We start from the raw sequence: 16,841 nt of genomic DNA, 5'->3' as shown, positions 1-16,841 counted from the left end.
ATTGTATACATCCTGTTTACGGGCTCCTTGCGGTGCTCTCAAATGTGGTGCTGTTTATACACTTGTACCTGGTTTGAGATTTCTTCCATTCTCATAAACTGGTCACCAATACTTAGCATCCCTTTCATTCTGGAATGAAGTGAATAGTACGACTGAAGTATTAATTAAAAATGTTTTTGAGGATTAATTAAAGATCTGTCAGTTCAGTTTTGAATTATTTTAAGACTTTTTTGTGTAACAACATGTTTTAACTGTTGCTTTCAAGTGAATGGTACAACTGGAGAGGGCATGTCACTTACTGTTGAAGAAAGAAAATTGGTTGCTGAAGAGTGGATCAGACAAGGAAAGGGCAAGTGAGTGCTCATGTTTGGATCCAGTCTGTGGATAATAAATAATCACAATTATATCCAAGGCATTGATTTAATTTCTCTTTTACCCCTTCTAATGTTCTCTCCTTTTCCTCTCCCCTCTCAAAGACAACCATTTACACTAGGGTGTAGTTTTGATTGCTGGAAGCCCTTTGGTACCTTGTCCAAGTGGTCACTTTTCATTCATGAACCTTGATAGTGTAGGGGGAATAATAGCTGAACCTGATCATGTCCTCACCTGACGGCTATATGTATATGTTTTCCAGCAGATGTTGCTGGATAGTGATCTCAACCAGAGAAACTAAGGTCAATTGTAGTGCTCGATCATTGCCCTTGCTGGCAACTAATTTTATGAGCTGAATTCCTGTTCCAGTTATTATTGGAATACTGTGGCTTTCTACATAGAAACACAGAAAATAGGAGCAAGTGTTGGCCATTCGGCCCTTTGGGCCTGCTCCGCCATTCAAAATGATCATGGCTGATCGTCTAACTCAGTACCCTGTTCTGCTTTTTCCCCATATCCCTTGATCCCTTTAGCATTAAGAAATATATCTATCTCCTTCTTGAATACATCTAATGACTTGGCCTCCACTGCCTTCTGTGGTAGAGAATTCCACAGGCTCTGAGAGAAGAAATTTCTCCTCATCTCAGTTCTAAATGGAATACCCCGTATCCTGAGACTGTGACCCCTGGTTCTGGACTCCCCAGCCATCAGGAACATTCTCCCTGCATCTAGTCTGTCTAGTCCTGTTAGAATTTTATATGTTTCGATGAGATCCCCTCTCATTCTTCTAAACTCTAGTGAATATAGGCCTAGTCGACCCAATCTCTCCTCATACGTCAGTCCTGCCATCCCAGGAATCAGTCTGGTAAACCTTCGTTGCACTCGCTCCATGGCAAGGAAATCCTTCCTCAGATAAGGAGACCAAAACTGCGCACACTACTCCAGATGTGGTCTCACCAAGGCCCTGTATAACTGCAGTAAGACATCCCTGCTCCTGTACTCACATCCTCTTGCAGCGAAGGCCAACGTACCATTCGCCTTCCTAACCGCTTGCTGCACCTGAATGCTCGCTTTCAGCGACTGGTGTACAAGGACACCCAGGTCTCGTTGCACCTCCCCTTTTCCCAATCTATCACCATTCAGATAATCTGCCTTTGTTTTTACAACCAAAGTGGATAACCTCACATTGATCCATGTTATACTGCATCTGCCATGTTCTTGCCCACTCACCCAACTTGTCTAAATCACATTGGAGCCTCTTTGCATCATTCTTGTTTAGGCTTGCCGTGATTCAGTAAATGTTTAAGAATCTTTTGGTTACATTATACTACAGATCCTAGTCTTAGACTGCTCTCTTTAGAACGTGGAGCATAACTGGCACTCCTGAGTTTTGCTGCCGGATGCACCTTGACAGTAAAGGAGCTTTGTGAATGTGGCTTGCATATATGGGCAGAACTCCAGACTATGGGCAGCTAATTTTTAATGCTAGGAGACAATGGGTAGGTTGCATTGTTTTTCTTAACATATTAAGAAGGTTTGTTAACTTTAAAAATTCCAAGGTGACTCAATGAACCACACCTAGTGAGAAGCCCAAGTAGTAGACTAGACCTTATAAGGAGGTCTTGCGCTTCTAATTCAAAGCATTGACCCCAAAGTTACACTTCAGCACCTCACATGTAACACAAAAGCAAGAGTAGCAAGGGACTCTAATTAATTATTCTTTTACCTGAAACATAGATCGTGTGTGGTGGTGGTGTGTGTGGAATGATTTATTTGTTTACAAACATGCTGACCTGAGTTGTGTTGAAATACGTTATTATATCACTTTGTATACCATGTCATGATAAAAGTGACACTGTTATGTCTGCTTTCCTTCCCCATATAAGTTTCCTGAGCATTTTAAGATTAATATATCTCGAGTGAATAGCTGCACAAAAGCTTTGCAAAGCTGAAACTTTTCTATCACGCGCTTGTTTTTCAGTGTTAATAATCTTACTGAAAATGTTTTTTTCTTTTGAAGTGCTGAAGCAATAATGTGGATAAGACTACTTGGTACAGTTTGGTCTTCCCTGCCTCCAGGACTTTTTTGACTCTTTCTTATTGAGAATTGCAACAGTGGGTAACATTATGGGCTTGTTACCTTGGTGGGTCTGTCACCATCCATGTGAGACGAAAAAAGGGAACTAGGACATAGTCATTCTAAAAACTCTCAGCAAAAAGAGAAATAATGTTAACCTATCTGCTTCTTTCACCAACTTAGGTTGTTTTTCCTATTTGACTTCATTTAAATACAATGGTATTCTCTCTCTTCAGGTTAGATCAGGTGATCATTCATGTGGGTTCCTTGAGTATAAAAGAATCGCAGCAGTTGGTGAGCTTCATCAATAATTTAATAAATATACTAGCTGTAGTTGCATTCCATTTATCTATTTATTTCTCTTTTTAAATGTACAAACAACTTAAAGAACAGCCATGAATGTTGAAAATCTCTAATATCTGGATATCACAAATAAAATCTGGAAATGCACAGAAGATTAATTAGAATTTGAAAGTTTGGGTGAGGAAGGTCAACAGTGAAGCATCTTTCCCAAACTGTTAGTCTTTTATTCTCAACAGTTAGGGAAAGATCCTTTATTGTTGGTCTCTTTTTTTTCAGATGCTGCTTCAACTGTGCATTTCTAGCATTTTCTATTTTTATTAAATAGAACTAATACTCTGCATTGATTTTTAGTTTTCCTTTGATAACCTGATTTTTTTTTTCATTCTGGCCAAATGGAGGAACGTTTTACTTATTTTTCCTCCAACAACTTTCAGGAATCAGACTGGGAGGAGAGTAAAGTCTCAATCACACAAGCTCTTTTCTTTTTTCAAATCTTGTGTCTGTCACAACCAGAAAGACGTTGGGCATTTTTTGTTCTCTTCATTCTTCTTGGGTGTGTTGTTGCACAGATGGCCTTCTGATGGGCATACTTATCTGACATGGTGTGCTGCCATTTGCTTCTCTTCTGGTGGGGAACTTTATCTGGCATGGCATCATGGCACCTTTTTTGACAGAATCTTTAAAAATGACTGATTAGAATCAGCATTCAGCACCAAAAGGATGCTCTTCCCTGCTGATTCTAAGGTGACACTGCTGCTGTCAGCTGAACAGCTCTTTGGCCTCTCATCCTCCATAAACTAGCTCAAACAAAATTCTGCTGCCCCTATCCCATCCTCCACCAATTCCTGCTCACCCATCACCCCTGTTCTTGCTGACCTATGTTGGCTCCTGGTCCCACAATGCCTCAAATTTAAAATTCTCATCCTTGTGTTCAAATCCCTCCATGGCCTCACCTTTACCAATTTCTATAAACTCCTACCCCACCAAATTCTCTAAACATCTGATTCAGGCCTCCTGTGCATCCACCCCTCCCTTTGTCCCTAAGGAGAAACTGTTTCCAGTGGCAGAAGGGTAGGCAGAAGTGGCAGAGGATACAGATTTCAGGTAATTGACACAAAACCATAGAATGACAGGCAACTGTGCTTTCAGCCACCTAGACTCCACACTCTGGAATTCTATCTCTTCCACCTTTCCTTCCTCTCAAGACCCTCCTTAAAACTCACCACCTTAACCAAACTTTTGACCACCCTTTCCTAATATCATCTTTTGCTCAGCATCCATTTTATTGATTATGCCTCTGTGAAGTGCCTTGCAATGTTTTTCTATGATAAAGGTGCTATATAAATGCAAGTTGTTGTCATTGTTTTGGATCCTATTGGTACCTTCCAGATCTGTAGGATGTTACTCGACCTCTGTGGTATTCACACTGGCACACCTCACACTGTTAAGAACATGCTACCAATTAGCTAAGTTATGCCAAACCTTTATTAAACACTGATTAGGCTCCAGCTGGAATAATGTATAATTCTGGGCACCACACTTTTAGAAGGATGTCAAGGCCTTGGACAGGGTCCAGAGGAGATTTACTAGAATGGTACCAGGGATGAGGGACTTCAGTTATGTGGAGAAGCTGGGATTGTTCTCCTTAGAGCAGGGAAGGTTAAGGGGAGATTTGATTGAGGTGTTCAAAATCATGAAGGATTTTGATAGAGTAAATAAGGAGAAACTGTTTCCAGTGGCAGACGGGTCGGTAACCAGAGGATACAGATTTAAGGTAATTAACACGAACCATAAGTGACATGGGGAAAACATTTTTTACACGGCAAATTGTAATGATTTGGAATGCACTGCCTGATTGGAGAGGTTCATATGTGGAGTTGGGGAAAGATGGGTATGGATTTGGGAGGTGACAACATTTTCAAGGACTTTGGAGAGGGAAGGGAGAATGTCAGAAGAAAGACAGTTATTCCTGCTGTTTGAGGTATTTTCAGCTTTGGATTAGTAGGGGTGCAGTTGGTTTGTAAACCTTTGAAAACCTAAGCTTTCCTGAAGATCCTGAATCAGACTTCCCTGGACAGTGTGATGAATGGGTGAATGAACTATTGATGCACTGTTTCAGTCATTGATGGATATAGCCAGGATTTTTTTTAAAATTGAAAATTTTACATATTTCCTTTTTAATATAGAAGAATGCCCCAAGGCATTTCAGAGGCATAAATATTTGTCTTGTTTTCAGAACTTCTGACACCCTATAACAAGCGAAGCTAATGGTTCCTTTCCCATTTTTAATGCACCACTTTTTTTTTCCCTCTAATTTATTTGCTGGTAGCCTCATTCCTATGAATCTGTTGAGCACGATCTTTCCCTTCTGTTCAAAAAACTGGAGACTGCACCTGAGGGCCATTGATTATTTCAGTTCAAATGACTTGTATTTGGGAAAATGTACTCTTGAATTGAAATGAGAAGTGGAATTGACTGGTCTCGCCTTTTCTCCTTTAACCACATGGTGCTACATGCACTGCTCAAACAATGGCACAAATTGAACCTTCCCACCATAACTGTATGCAAAATACCTCAAAAACTTAACAGTCAAAACAAGTAAAACATGGGCTGCACTTGGAGTTGAAAACACCAAAATGTTTGGGCTCCCTTCAGATGGGCTCACTTACTCTACAACCCTGTTCCAGGAAGATCTTGAATCATCAATGCTGCAATACCTTCCCAGCTAGCTCCAAATACCCTCTCTCTGGCTCAACACTGGGACCCTGCTTGCCCGTTGTCAGAAAGCTGAAGGCTAAACAAGAAAAGACATAAGCCCTGCCTATTCATAATGCTACATAACTATATACCTTTGCTATGTATCTTTGAGTTCTTTGTGGTTTTATATCTGTGGTGACTTCTCTGGACAAAGTTACAGTGTGTGATTTTGTATGTAAGCTTTTAGATGACAATATCTTTCAAAAAGTTAAATCATCCCAGGATTTTAATGTTAATATTGCTGAAGATGTATTGATATTTTCTACAATCCTTACCACCCGTACTGTCATAAAGAAGCGGTACTCCCTACTTTCTCACATAGCAGACATACAAACTTGCTCCAACAGAAGAGCTTTCTGGCACAGTTGTTCCCACCAAGCCATTGTCTGAAAGGTGTCTAGTCATACTTGGAAATATAGCTCACCATAATATTCTGAGTATGATTGCTGTTTTTGACACAAATGGAAAACTTGCCTCTGCCTGTAAACAACTTGCACTAAAACTTCAAATGCTTTGTTGTGAAGGAAGACTTTTTCAATTACCGAGTTTAAAAATATTCATAATTATCAATAAACATCATGAAATCACCATTACTTTGGACAAGACATTAAAGCCTATAAAATATTTCAATGAATACAATTCATTGAAATATTTTATAGGCTTTAATGTCTTGTCCAAAGGACATTTTTACAGATTTGTTTGAAGGCCCTTCAACCCATTTAATATCACTTTTTCCATTCCAGCGTCAGTATCTGTGAACTTGCAGATAAGACCTCAGTTTATTTACCATCTTATCTGAAGGACTGTACCTCTGACAATGCAGCACTTCCTCGGTATCACATTGGAATGTTAGCCTAGTTTATAAACACAAATCTAAGTATAGTGTTGAAAAGCAAAACTTTTTGACCCCGTTAAGAGTGCTACCAACTAAGCTGAGCTGATAATAAATAAATATCCTGAGCTATACACCTTTGCTGCCAGGTTATTATTATGCAATTGATCTTGGGCTCCTCAATGGCTTCAGCTAATGCCTCTTTGCAGCCTGCTGGTAGATGGTGCTGAAGTGCTATTCACATGAAATTGCTGCTGGTGTTTAATTCCTTTAGCTTTAGACCTCATTTCTGCTTGATACAATACCTTGTGGCTAGTTGAAATCAGTAATTGCTTGACTGGGGGAAGTTGTAGTGGGACTAAGTGTGTTTTGGCTCTGTATTCCCTCCCACCTTTTTTGATCTTTATTGTACTTTTACCTCTAGCATTTTTCATTTTTGTTATTTCCTTGACTGGTAGTATTTCAGTGTCATGTACAACCAACAAATGTCACAAGTTAATGACTCCAATTGCAATTTAAGGAAGTGATCTGCAGAGGAAAGGAACAGTTCCGTATAAGTTATACAAATTCCTTTCAAAATAGGATAAATTAATTATGTAGCAGATTTTGAGCTTTTTATTCATTTTCATGTGGTAAATTGGAAATATTTTGGTGCATGTTCTGAATTACCTGACTTTCCTAACGAACAAGTTCTTTTTGTACTGGCTATTTTTATGTCTATATTTATAAGATTTTGTACTCGTTTATAATTCTTTTTCACCTGGAATTTTATTTTTTTGGGAGGAGGAGGAGAGAGAAAGAGGTCACGACTTTATCATCACTATACATATTGTTTTTTTGGCACAGATATGCCACCTTTTTGAAAACTGAATGCTTTATTTTAAAGATACTTGTAACCACAGCCAACAATAATCCGTCAAAGGATTCAAGTTGAATCTATATTGCTCTCACATCCCATGACACTTAAATTTCATGTTCATGCAATCTCCATGCTGGGTTGCTTGAGTTTAAATTAGTAATTATCTGCAGGTCAAGCCAGCAGTACTCTTAGTTCCTGTGCCAAAACTGGCTGGTTCCGATGTGGCATTGGACAGATGTAATGTCTGATGGATTATTTTCTTGTGGGTGTTTATTTTTGTGTGTGCTCTGCACGACACTGTTTGAATAATGTTTTGCTGCACTTTAAAGTTACACCTAAGTCCTTGCTAACTACTGAGTCTTGTATGATATGGATCATTTAATGATGCCTGATCTCTCATAATTTAACAGTTACTTGTTATTCCCAAAATTTGAGCTTGGACAGACTTCACTTTCCCTGAAAGATTTGTGTTGAAACTTCCTGTAAAAAGGAGATACTTCTTGATTAAACGCATGCATTATCAATCTGTTCAATAGCTTCCTAACCTTGTCACTAGATGTGATCTGATAGACTGTTGATTTAGTATTGCTCCCGTTGTAAATCTACTCTCCATTCGTGGACCACGCAAAATGGTTCAGTCATGGTATGCAGGAAGTTGATTATAACAAGGATTTTATCTTATCTTAAAGTGTGCTCTCTATGCATGTAGAATATTTGTGGCTTTTGTATTTATCAAAGTGAGGGATGTTGATGTGGAATGGAACACATGCCCTCACTGCAACCCCAGCCGAGCTCCGCTAACTCAGCAGAGACCCAGGATTGAATCCGCTCTGTATGGCTCACTAGCACACTAGGAAATATGTTTGTTATGTCAATGTTTCAACAATTGACAAACCAAAACCTTATTGGTTACTCAGGAGGACTCCCAGAAATGAAATCCTTTATCAAATAGAGTGCACAAACCTCCTATTAAAGTAATGGCCATGATTAGATGGGAAAGGCATCAGTACAGTTGTGACAAGCTTGAATGTGTTGTAAAACTAGTTGAGAAATAATGGAGTTGGTCAATTTAAGAATAATTTTAGATAACCAACATTGAAAAATTTCATGGATTAACTTCTACTGAATAGTCAATTTCAAAAGAATTTTATCTTAAAGTGCTCTTTTAAGAGAAGTCTTGTCTGACTGACTAAATGAAAATTTGTGGTGATCTTTCTTTACAACTTTCTCCTCTCCTGAAAGTGATAACTCATTGAGGTGTATCTTTCCGCTGTAGGGTGTAGCTAATGAAAATAAATATAATCGCCTGTCATTCTTGTCAACATCATCCTTTTTCCTTTTACAGGAGTTTCTATATGACTTTTGGCTGATCAGGATTAAAATGTAGAGACACAACAACAATTTGCATTTACACAGCACCTTTTAATGTAATAAAATGTCCAAGGTGCTTCACAGGAACATTTTGGAAAAAAAATTGACATTGAGCCACAAGGGAGATCTTAGGACAGGTGACCAAGAGCTTGGTCTTAAAGGAGGAGAGGGAGGGAATTCCAGACCTCAGGGACTCGGCACCTGAAGGCACAGCCACCAATGGGGATGGGCAAGTATTGGAGGAGCACAGACATCTGAGGGTTTTGGGAGGTTAGAGATAGGGAGGGGTGAGGCCATAGAGGGATTTAAAAACAAGGATGTGAATTTTAAAATCAAGGAGTTCCCAGACTGGGAGTCAATGTAGGTCAGTGAGCAGAAGGGTGATGGGAGAATGGGACTTGGTGTGAGTTAAGATATGGGCAGCAGAGTTTTGGATGAGCTCAGGTTTGAGGGTGGAAGATGGGAGGCTGGCCAGGAGAGCATTAGAATTGTCAAGTTTAGAGATGTTACCGATGCTAATACTGCACAATATTGATATAAAAGCCTGTATGGTGACAACTTCATAAGACAAATACACAATTTTACTTGGGTGTTACAGAACTCTGCAAAGTTTCTACAGTCTGTTGCACCTCTTGCTTTTATCACCCTCTTATTAGTTTTTGACATCATTTTAAAACGTAAAAGGTCTTCAAGTGTTAGCAATTACTAGATATCTTCATTGCCTGAAAATAAATTGATTGGAAATCTCTTTTTACATCTTTATTACTGTAAATATTTCTGATTAAACAGAAGAAGAACTTGCATTTATGTAGTGCCTAGATGCACTCAGGATGTCTGAAAGTGCTTCATACCCAATTAATTACCTTTTTTGAAGAGTAGTCACTGTTCATGTGTAGCAATCACGGCAACCAATTTGCAAGGTTCCACAATAGCAGGAGATGAACTATCAGTTAATCTGTTTTTCTTGGAGGATGTATGTTAGCCAGGATCCAGGGAGAACTCCCTGCTTTTCTTAGAAAAATTGCCAAAGGATCTTGCGCATCTACCTGAGCATCGAGGCCTCGGTTAACTAACATGTCATACGAAAGATAGTACCTTTGACAATGCAGCCCTCTCTCAGTACTGCACTTATATATCAGCCTAGATTTATGTGCTGCAATCCTGGAGTGAGGCTTCAACCCGCTATCTTTTGACTGATGAAACTGCTGACAAGCTGACACTACCATAGGGGAAGACTTTCTCCATGTAAAAATCGGCGTGTGTTAGCAACATCATAAACTTAGTGGAAAGATGCCCCCTGAATGCTGTTTCCAGCAAAATTGTAAGTGTGTTCTTTTAGAGCCCTTTTACGTTTTTATTTGAGATGGTGCCAAGAGGAAATATTTTTACTTTTCCCGTATTGGGGGCTGGGTTGGAGGGGAAAAGTGACCATTTCCAAATAGTTCAATGACAACACACACGATCGCTAAACTACACAGATACTACGAAGATTTTTTGATTTGAAAAAAATTGTTGCATTTATAATTTACTCTCGTTCAAACACTTAAACAGATTCAATCCTAATATTAAAAATGGGGGACATTTCTGGGGAATATGAAAGCTGCCCTTTCTCTGATGTGCCATCTTACTTTGGCTGAGATTGAACATTTCAGTTCTGAGGTCATTATCAGCCGGACAAATATTGTATGCAAGTTTGAATTATAATACTGCTTCATACTGGCAAGGTATTGAAGGAAATGACTAATACAGTCTGTTTGCATTTTGTTTCAGGCAAAGCATGCTGCTAACTACAATGCTTCTGGGATTTCAGTCATTTCACCGTTCTTTTTCAAGCCTCAAAGTACAGGTTTGTCAATGTTCCACGGGGTTGGTAAACAAAACGACTGGCTATTCAGTCAGAGTTCATAGTACACAAAGCAAATTGATCTTAATGAACAATTAACTTTGTTTGCACAGTGGTGTAGGTGAAAATCATTTTCAAAATGGATTGTGCGTGTACCTCGTATTGAAAGAATGTCACTGAATCCTCTGATTAAATTAAACTGATCAATTTAAAGAACATTTTAAAGTGTAAATGAATGTACAGTAAAATCAAATCCATTTTGAAAGGATCCACCTTATTTACTCTAATCAAGGAAAGCTGTAAATAGTGTTATCTGAGATACCTTTGCTGCTTTCCTCCCTCGGCCTCTGCACAGAGTGACTTCTCATCCTTGGTGACTTCAACCTCCATGCCCTCTCTCCTCTGAGTTCCCTGCCCTCCTGTCCTGTGTTAATCTCTTCCCTCCATATAAATTCTCCTACCCACATTCACGGCCACCCCCTCGACCTTGCCATCTCACAAGGCCTCTCTACTCCCATCATGTCAATCACAGAAAAGGCCATCTCTGATCACTTCCCCAAGTCACTTAGAACAGCACTTTCAAATTCTCAATTGTCTAGTCTCTGGACCTCCATTCACCGTGACATTTCTGCAGCTACCGATCTGCTCAATCACACCCTCACCTCCACCTTTGACGCCCTTGTCCTCATTAAAACCATTACTCCATCACCCTGGTCGTTCGCCCGGTACAGCCTCATCTCCGCACCCTTAAGTCCAAGGAATGCAGACGTGAACGTTTATGGCGGAAAAACAGGTTTAGCCATTCATCGCCAGATCTTGCTGGACCACAAAGGAAGATGGTAGTGGTTGTTGGAGGTCAATCACCTCAGCCCCAGGACATTGCTGCAGGAGTTCCTCAGGGCAGTGTCCTAGACCCAACCATCTTCAGCTGCTTCATCAATGACCTTCCCTCCATCATAAGGTCAGAAATGGGGATGTTCGCTGATGATTGTACAGTGTTTAGTTCCATTCGCGACCCCTCAGATAATGAAGCAGTCCGTGCCCACGTGCAGCAAGACCTGGACAACATCCAGGCTTGGGCTGATAGGTGACAAGTAACGGTCACTGCCTGGCACGACTATCTTCAACGAGAGAATCTAACCACCTCCCCTTGACATTCAACGGCATTACAATTGCCGAATCCCTCACCATCAAGATCCAGGTGGTCACCATTGACCAGAAACTTAACAGGACCAGCCACATAAATACTGTGGCTACAAGAGCAGGTTAGAGGCTGGGTATTCTGTGCCGAATGACTCCCCTCCTAACTCCCCAAAGCCTTTCCACCATCTACAAGGCACAAGTCAGGAGTGTGATGGAATACTCTTCTCTTGCCTGGATGAGTGCAGCTCCAACAACACTCAAGAAGCTCGACACCATCCAGGACAAAGCAGCCCGCTTGATTGGCACCCTATCCACCACCCTAAACATTCACTCCCATCACCACCGGCGCACCTTGGCTGCAATGTGTACCATTCACAGGATGCACTGCAGCAACTAGCCAAGGCTTCTTCGACAACACCTCCCAAACCAGCGACCTCTACCGCCTAGAAGGACAAGAGCAGCAGGCACATGGGAAAACACCACCTGCACGTTCCCCTCCAAGTCACACACCATCCCGACTTGAAAATATATCGCCGTTTCTTCATCGTCGCTGGGTCAAAATCCTGGAACTCCCTACCTAACGGCACTGTGGGAGAACCTTCACCATACGGACTGCAATGGTTCAAGAAGGCGGCTCACCACCACTTCTCAAGGGTAATTAGGGATGGGCAATAAATGCTGGCCTTGCCAGTGACGCCCACATCCCATGAACGAATAAAAAAAAAAGAAAGTACTATCTGGTCCTGTTCTCTGCCAAAACTGCACACGACTCCAGGATCATCCTGGAATGCGAAGACAACCCCCGGCTTCTTTTCGCTACAAACCATCTTCTAAACCCCTCTCTCCTGCCTCCTACACCCTCACCTCCAACAAGTACAAAGAGCTCTACTAGCTCTACTTTGTCACTATGATTCAGACCATACGTTCAGCTGCCTCTGTCGCTTCCCTCCCTTTTCCTAACTCACCAAACCAAGTTTCCCCTAAGGTTACCCCCGCCCTAGCTCTGAATTCACATCTTTCTCTAGTTTCTCTCCTATCTGCCCTCATGCCCTCTCTGAGCTCAGCTTGTCCATGAGACCCACCATCTTCTCCCTCAGCCCTATTCCCACCAAACTGCTGACCACCCAACTTTCCTTCCTGCACCCTCCCCCCTCCCCCCCCCCCCCCCCCCCAACAGTTAGCTGATAATGTTAACGGTTCCCTCTTCTCAGGTACTGACCCCCTCCCCTTCAAATCTGCCGTCATCACCCTCGTGCTCAAAAAAACACACCCTTCACCCCTCTGACCTACCGGCCCATCTCCAACTTCCCTTTGCTCTCAAGTCCTTGATCGTGTTGTTGTCTCCCAAATCCGTGCTCATCTTTCCTGCAACTCCATGTTTGAATCCCTCCAGTCAGGTTTCTGCCCCTGCCATAGCACTGAAACGGCCTTTATAAAAGTCCCAAATGATATCCTATGTGACTGTGACCATGGTAAACTATCTCTCCTCATCTTTCTAGATCTGTATGCAGCCTTTGACACTGTTGACCACACCATCCTCCTCCGACTCCTCTCCTCCGTTCTCCAGCTGGGTAGGACTGCCCTCACGTGGTTCCATTCTTATCCATCCCGTTGTAGCCAGAGAATCACCTGCAGTGGCTTCTCTTCCCACTCCTGCACTGTTACCTCTGGAGTCCCCCAAGGATCTATCCTTGGCCCCCTCCAATTTCTCATCTACTTGTTGCCCCTCGGTGACATCACCCGAAAACATGTCAGGTTCCACATGTCCAAAGTCATTCTTTGATCCCCGCCGCAAACTCCGTTCCCTAGCCACTGACTCCATCCCTCTCCCTGACCACTGTTTGAGGCTGAACCAGACCGTTCACAACCTTGGCCTCCTATTTGACCCTCAGATGAGCTTCCGACCACATATCCGCTCCATCACCAAGACCGCCTACTTCCACCTCCATAACAAGGCCCATCTCCGCCCCTGCCTCAGCTCATGTAGTGCTGAAACCCTCATCCATGCCTTTATTCCAGTGCCCTCCTGGCCGGCCTCTCATTTTCCACCCTCCATAAACTTAAGCTCATCCAAAACTCTGCTGCCCATATCCTAACTCACCCCTGTGCTCGCTGACCTACATTGGTACTCGGTCCAGCAATGCCTCGCTTTTAAAATTCTCATCCTTGTTTTCAAATCCCTCCCGCCTCCCTATCTCTGTAACCTCCTCCAGATCTGCACCCCTCCGAGATTTCTGCCCTCCCCCCTATTCCTGCATCTTGCGCAGTCCCGATTTTAATCGATCCACCATTGGCGGCTGTAAGCTCTGGAATTCCCTCCCTAAAACCCTCTGCCTCGCTACCTCCTTTTTAAGATACTCCTTAAAACCTACCTCTTTCAGGGGGTAGGCCATTTAGGACTGTGATGAGGAGAAATTTCTTCACTGAGGATGGTGAATCTTTGGAATTCTCGACCCCAGAGGGCCGTGGAGGCTCAGTCATTGAGTACATTCAAAACATAGATAGATTTCTAGATATTAAAGACATCAAGGGATATGGGGATAGTGCAGGAAAATGGCGTTGAGGTAGAAGATCAGCCATGATCTTGTTGAATGGTGGAGCAGGCTCGAGGGGCCGGATGGCCTACTCCTGCTCCTATTATGTTCTTTAACCAAGCTTTTGGTCACCAGAGCTACATATGGAGACATTAGGACAGGTGTCAAATTTTGTTTAACAATTGCTCCTGTGAAGCTCCGAGGGACAGTTTACTACATTAACGGTGCTATATGAATGCAAGTTGTTGTTGGTGTGGCATCTAAATGAGCCAACATTTTTTTCTTTTTCTTTTCAATTTTCTCTCCACCTCTGATCTACTAAAGGCAAACCTGTCTTGGTGTACAGCTCCAAAGGCAACTGAACTCTTCCAGCACTACACCCAGGTGGTTGAATCTTGACCTTGAGCATCAGAAGGATATCAGCCGAGCCTAATTCTGTTGTCATACGACAGCAACACATATACTTTCTAGTGGGGGAGCTGAATAGTGATCAGGAGAAGCAACCTTGACTGATGTTTACCCTCTGTGGCCCAGAAGATCGGAGGCCAGTTACAGACTAGAGATAAAACCCGGCACCTTCCTGCTCTGTACGGCTCAGTAACACACTCGGCGGTACATTTACCCACTGAGCCATTATGCCACCTGGAATTTTCCCTTGTTGCAACAAAACTAAGATTTTCAGAATGACAAAATTATATTTTCAGGAGAGCCATGCACTTTTTTTCAAAACAGTTAATTTTTTGTTTTTTGAGGATGTAACTGGTAGAATAGATAATGGAGAACCAGTGGATGTGGTTTATTTAGATTTTCAGAAGGCCTTTGATAAAGTCCCACAGAAGAGGTTAGTGTGCAAAATTAAAGCACATGGGATTGGGGGTAATTTACTGGCATGGATTGAAAATTGGTTAATAGACAGGAAACAGAGAGTAGGAATAAATGGGTATTTTTCAGGGTGGGAGGCAGTGACTAGTGGGGTACCGCAGGGATCAGTGCTTGGGCCCCAGCTATTCACAATATATATCAATGATTTGGATGAGGGAACCTAATGTAATATTTCCAACTTTGCTGACAACACAAAACTAGGTGGGATCGTGAGTTGTGAGGAGGATGTGAAGAGGCTTCAAGGCAATTTAGACAAGTTGGGTGAGTGGGCAAATACATGGCAGATGCAGGATAATGTGGATTTAAAGTTATCCACTTCGGAAGGAAAAACAGAAAGGCAGAGTATTATTGAAATGTTGATATACAAAGGGACCTGGGTGCCCTTGTACACCAGTCTCTGAAAGCAAACATGCAGGTGCAGTTAGGAAGGCAAAAGGTATGTTGGCCTTCATTGCAAGAGGATTTGAATACAGGAGCAAGGATGTCTTGCTGCAATTATACAGGGCCTTGGTGAGACCACACCTGTAGTATTGTGTGCAGTTTTGATCTCCTTACCTAAGAAAGGGTATACTTGCCATAGAGGGAGTGCAGCAAAGGTTCACCAGACTGATTCCTGGGATGGCAGGACTGTCATATGAGGAGAGATTGGGTCGACTGGGCCTGTATTCACTAGAGTTTAGAAGAATGAGGGGATCTCATTGAAACATATAAAATTCCGACACGGCTAGACAGACTGGATGCAGGGACGATGTTTCCCCTGGCTGGGGCGGTCCAGAACGAGGGGTCACAGTCTCAAGATATGGGGTAGGACATTTAGGACTGAGATGAGGAGAAATCCCTTCACTCAGAGGGTGGTGAACCTGTGGAATTCTCTACCACTGAAGGCAGTGGAGGCCAAGTCACTGAATATTTTTAAGAAGGAGCTAGATAGATTTCTAGACACAAAAAGCATCAAGGGGTATGGGGAGAGAGCGGGAATATGGTATTGAGATAGAGGATCAGCCATGATCATATTGAATGATGGAGCAGGCTCGAAAGGCCGAATGGCCTACTCCTGCTCCTATTTTCTATGTTTCTACGATAGGGGGCAACCAGATGAAAATATCATTTTTAACTCTTGTTTTCATGTTGTGCTACATCACCCTGTTTGTTTTGTCCACAGGGACTTCTAAATGGCTTTTGACAGTTAAGTTGTGGATCTAGCTTCTATAATCTTGCATGAGTGCCTCTAGTACAAAAAAAATTCTGCGATGCTTTTTTGATTGGCTCTTGGGAAACTCTGTTCTCTTCCGCCCCCGCCCCCTTCTGGGAAATCTGAGCCAATCAAAAACACCTAAACACTATCTATCCTACACTGGTTTATATTTTAAGCCAATTAAATATACTTTCCCACTGTTGTCTTATCCTGACTGTCATACCACGTCTCAATATTCTGTAACTGCTTTTATCTAAATCTGAGCAACAACATGGGAGATTGATCAGTAATAAAATTTGCCTTTTTTTAATTCGTTCATGGGATGTGGGTGTCACTGGTAAGACCAGCATTTATTGTCCATCCCTAATTGCCCTTGAGAAGATGGTGATGAGTCACCTTCTTTAACCGCAGTCTGTTTGGTGAAGGTTCTCCCACAGTGGAGTTCCAGGATTTTGACCCAGCGACTATGAAGGAACGGCAATATATTTCCAAGTCAGGATGCTGTGACTTGGAGGGGAACGTGCAGGTGGTGGTGTTCCCATGCGCCTGCTGCCCTTGTCCTTCTAGATGGTAGAGGTTGCGGGTTTGGGAGGTACTGTCAAAGAAGTCATGGCGAGTTGCTGCAGTGCACCTTGTAGGTGGTGCGCCGGTGGTGAAGGGAGTGAATGTTTAA

The 16,841-nt window shown here is 42.2% G+C and overlaps 1 protein-coding gene across 5 annotated transcripts in view; it reads left to right on the top strand.

Moving 5' to 3' along the window:
- Window positions 1-16,841, top strand: part of npl (N-acetylneuraminate pyruvate lyase (dihydrodipicolinate synthase)) — a 68,445-nt gene that overhangs the window by 11,647 nt on the left and 39,957 nt on the right. For all 5 annotated transcript variants that reach the window (XR_010963875.1, XM_067990477.1, XM_067990478.1 and 2 more), the window contains 3 exons: window positions 266-353; window positions 2,686-2,743; window positions 10,342-10,417. Coding sequence is in view for 4 of the 5 variants with exons in the window: in XM_067990477.1 (XP_067846578.1) it covers window positions 266-353; window positions 2,686-2,743; window positions 10,342-10,417 (222 nt within the window). In the remaining variant the exon portion in view is untranslated. The remainder of the gene's footprint in view (window positions 1-265; window positions 354-2,685; window positions 2,744-10,341; window positions 10,418-16,841) is intronic.

This window comes from Heptranchias perlo, chromosome 9 (genome assembly GCF_035084215.1).
Source record: "Heptranchias perlo isolate sHepPer1 chromosome 9, sHepPer1.hap1, whole genome shotgun sequence".
NCBI lineage: Eukaryota > Metazoa > Chordata > Chondrichthyes > Hexanchiformes > Hexanchidae > Heptranchias > Heptranchias perlo.
The sequence above is the reverse complement of the archived record's forward strand: the minus strand, read 5'-3'. Positions and strand labels throughout refer to the sequence as shown.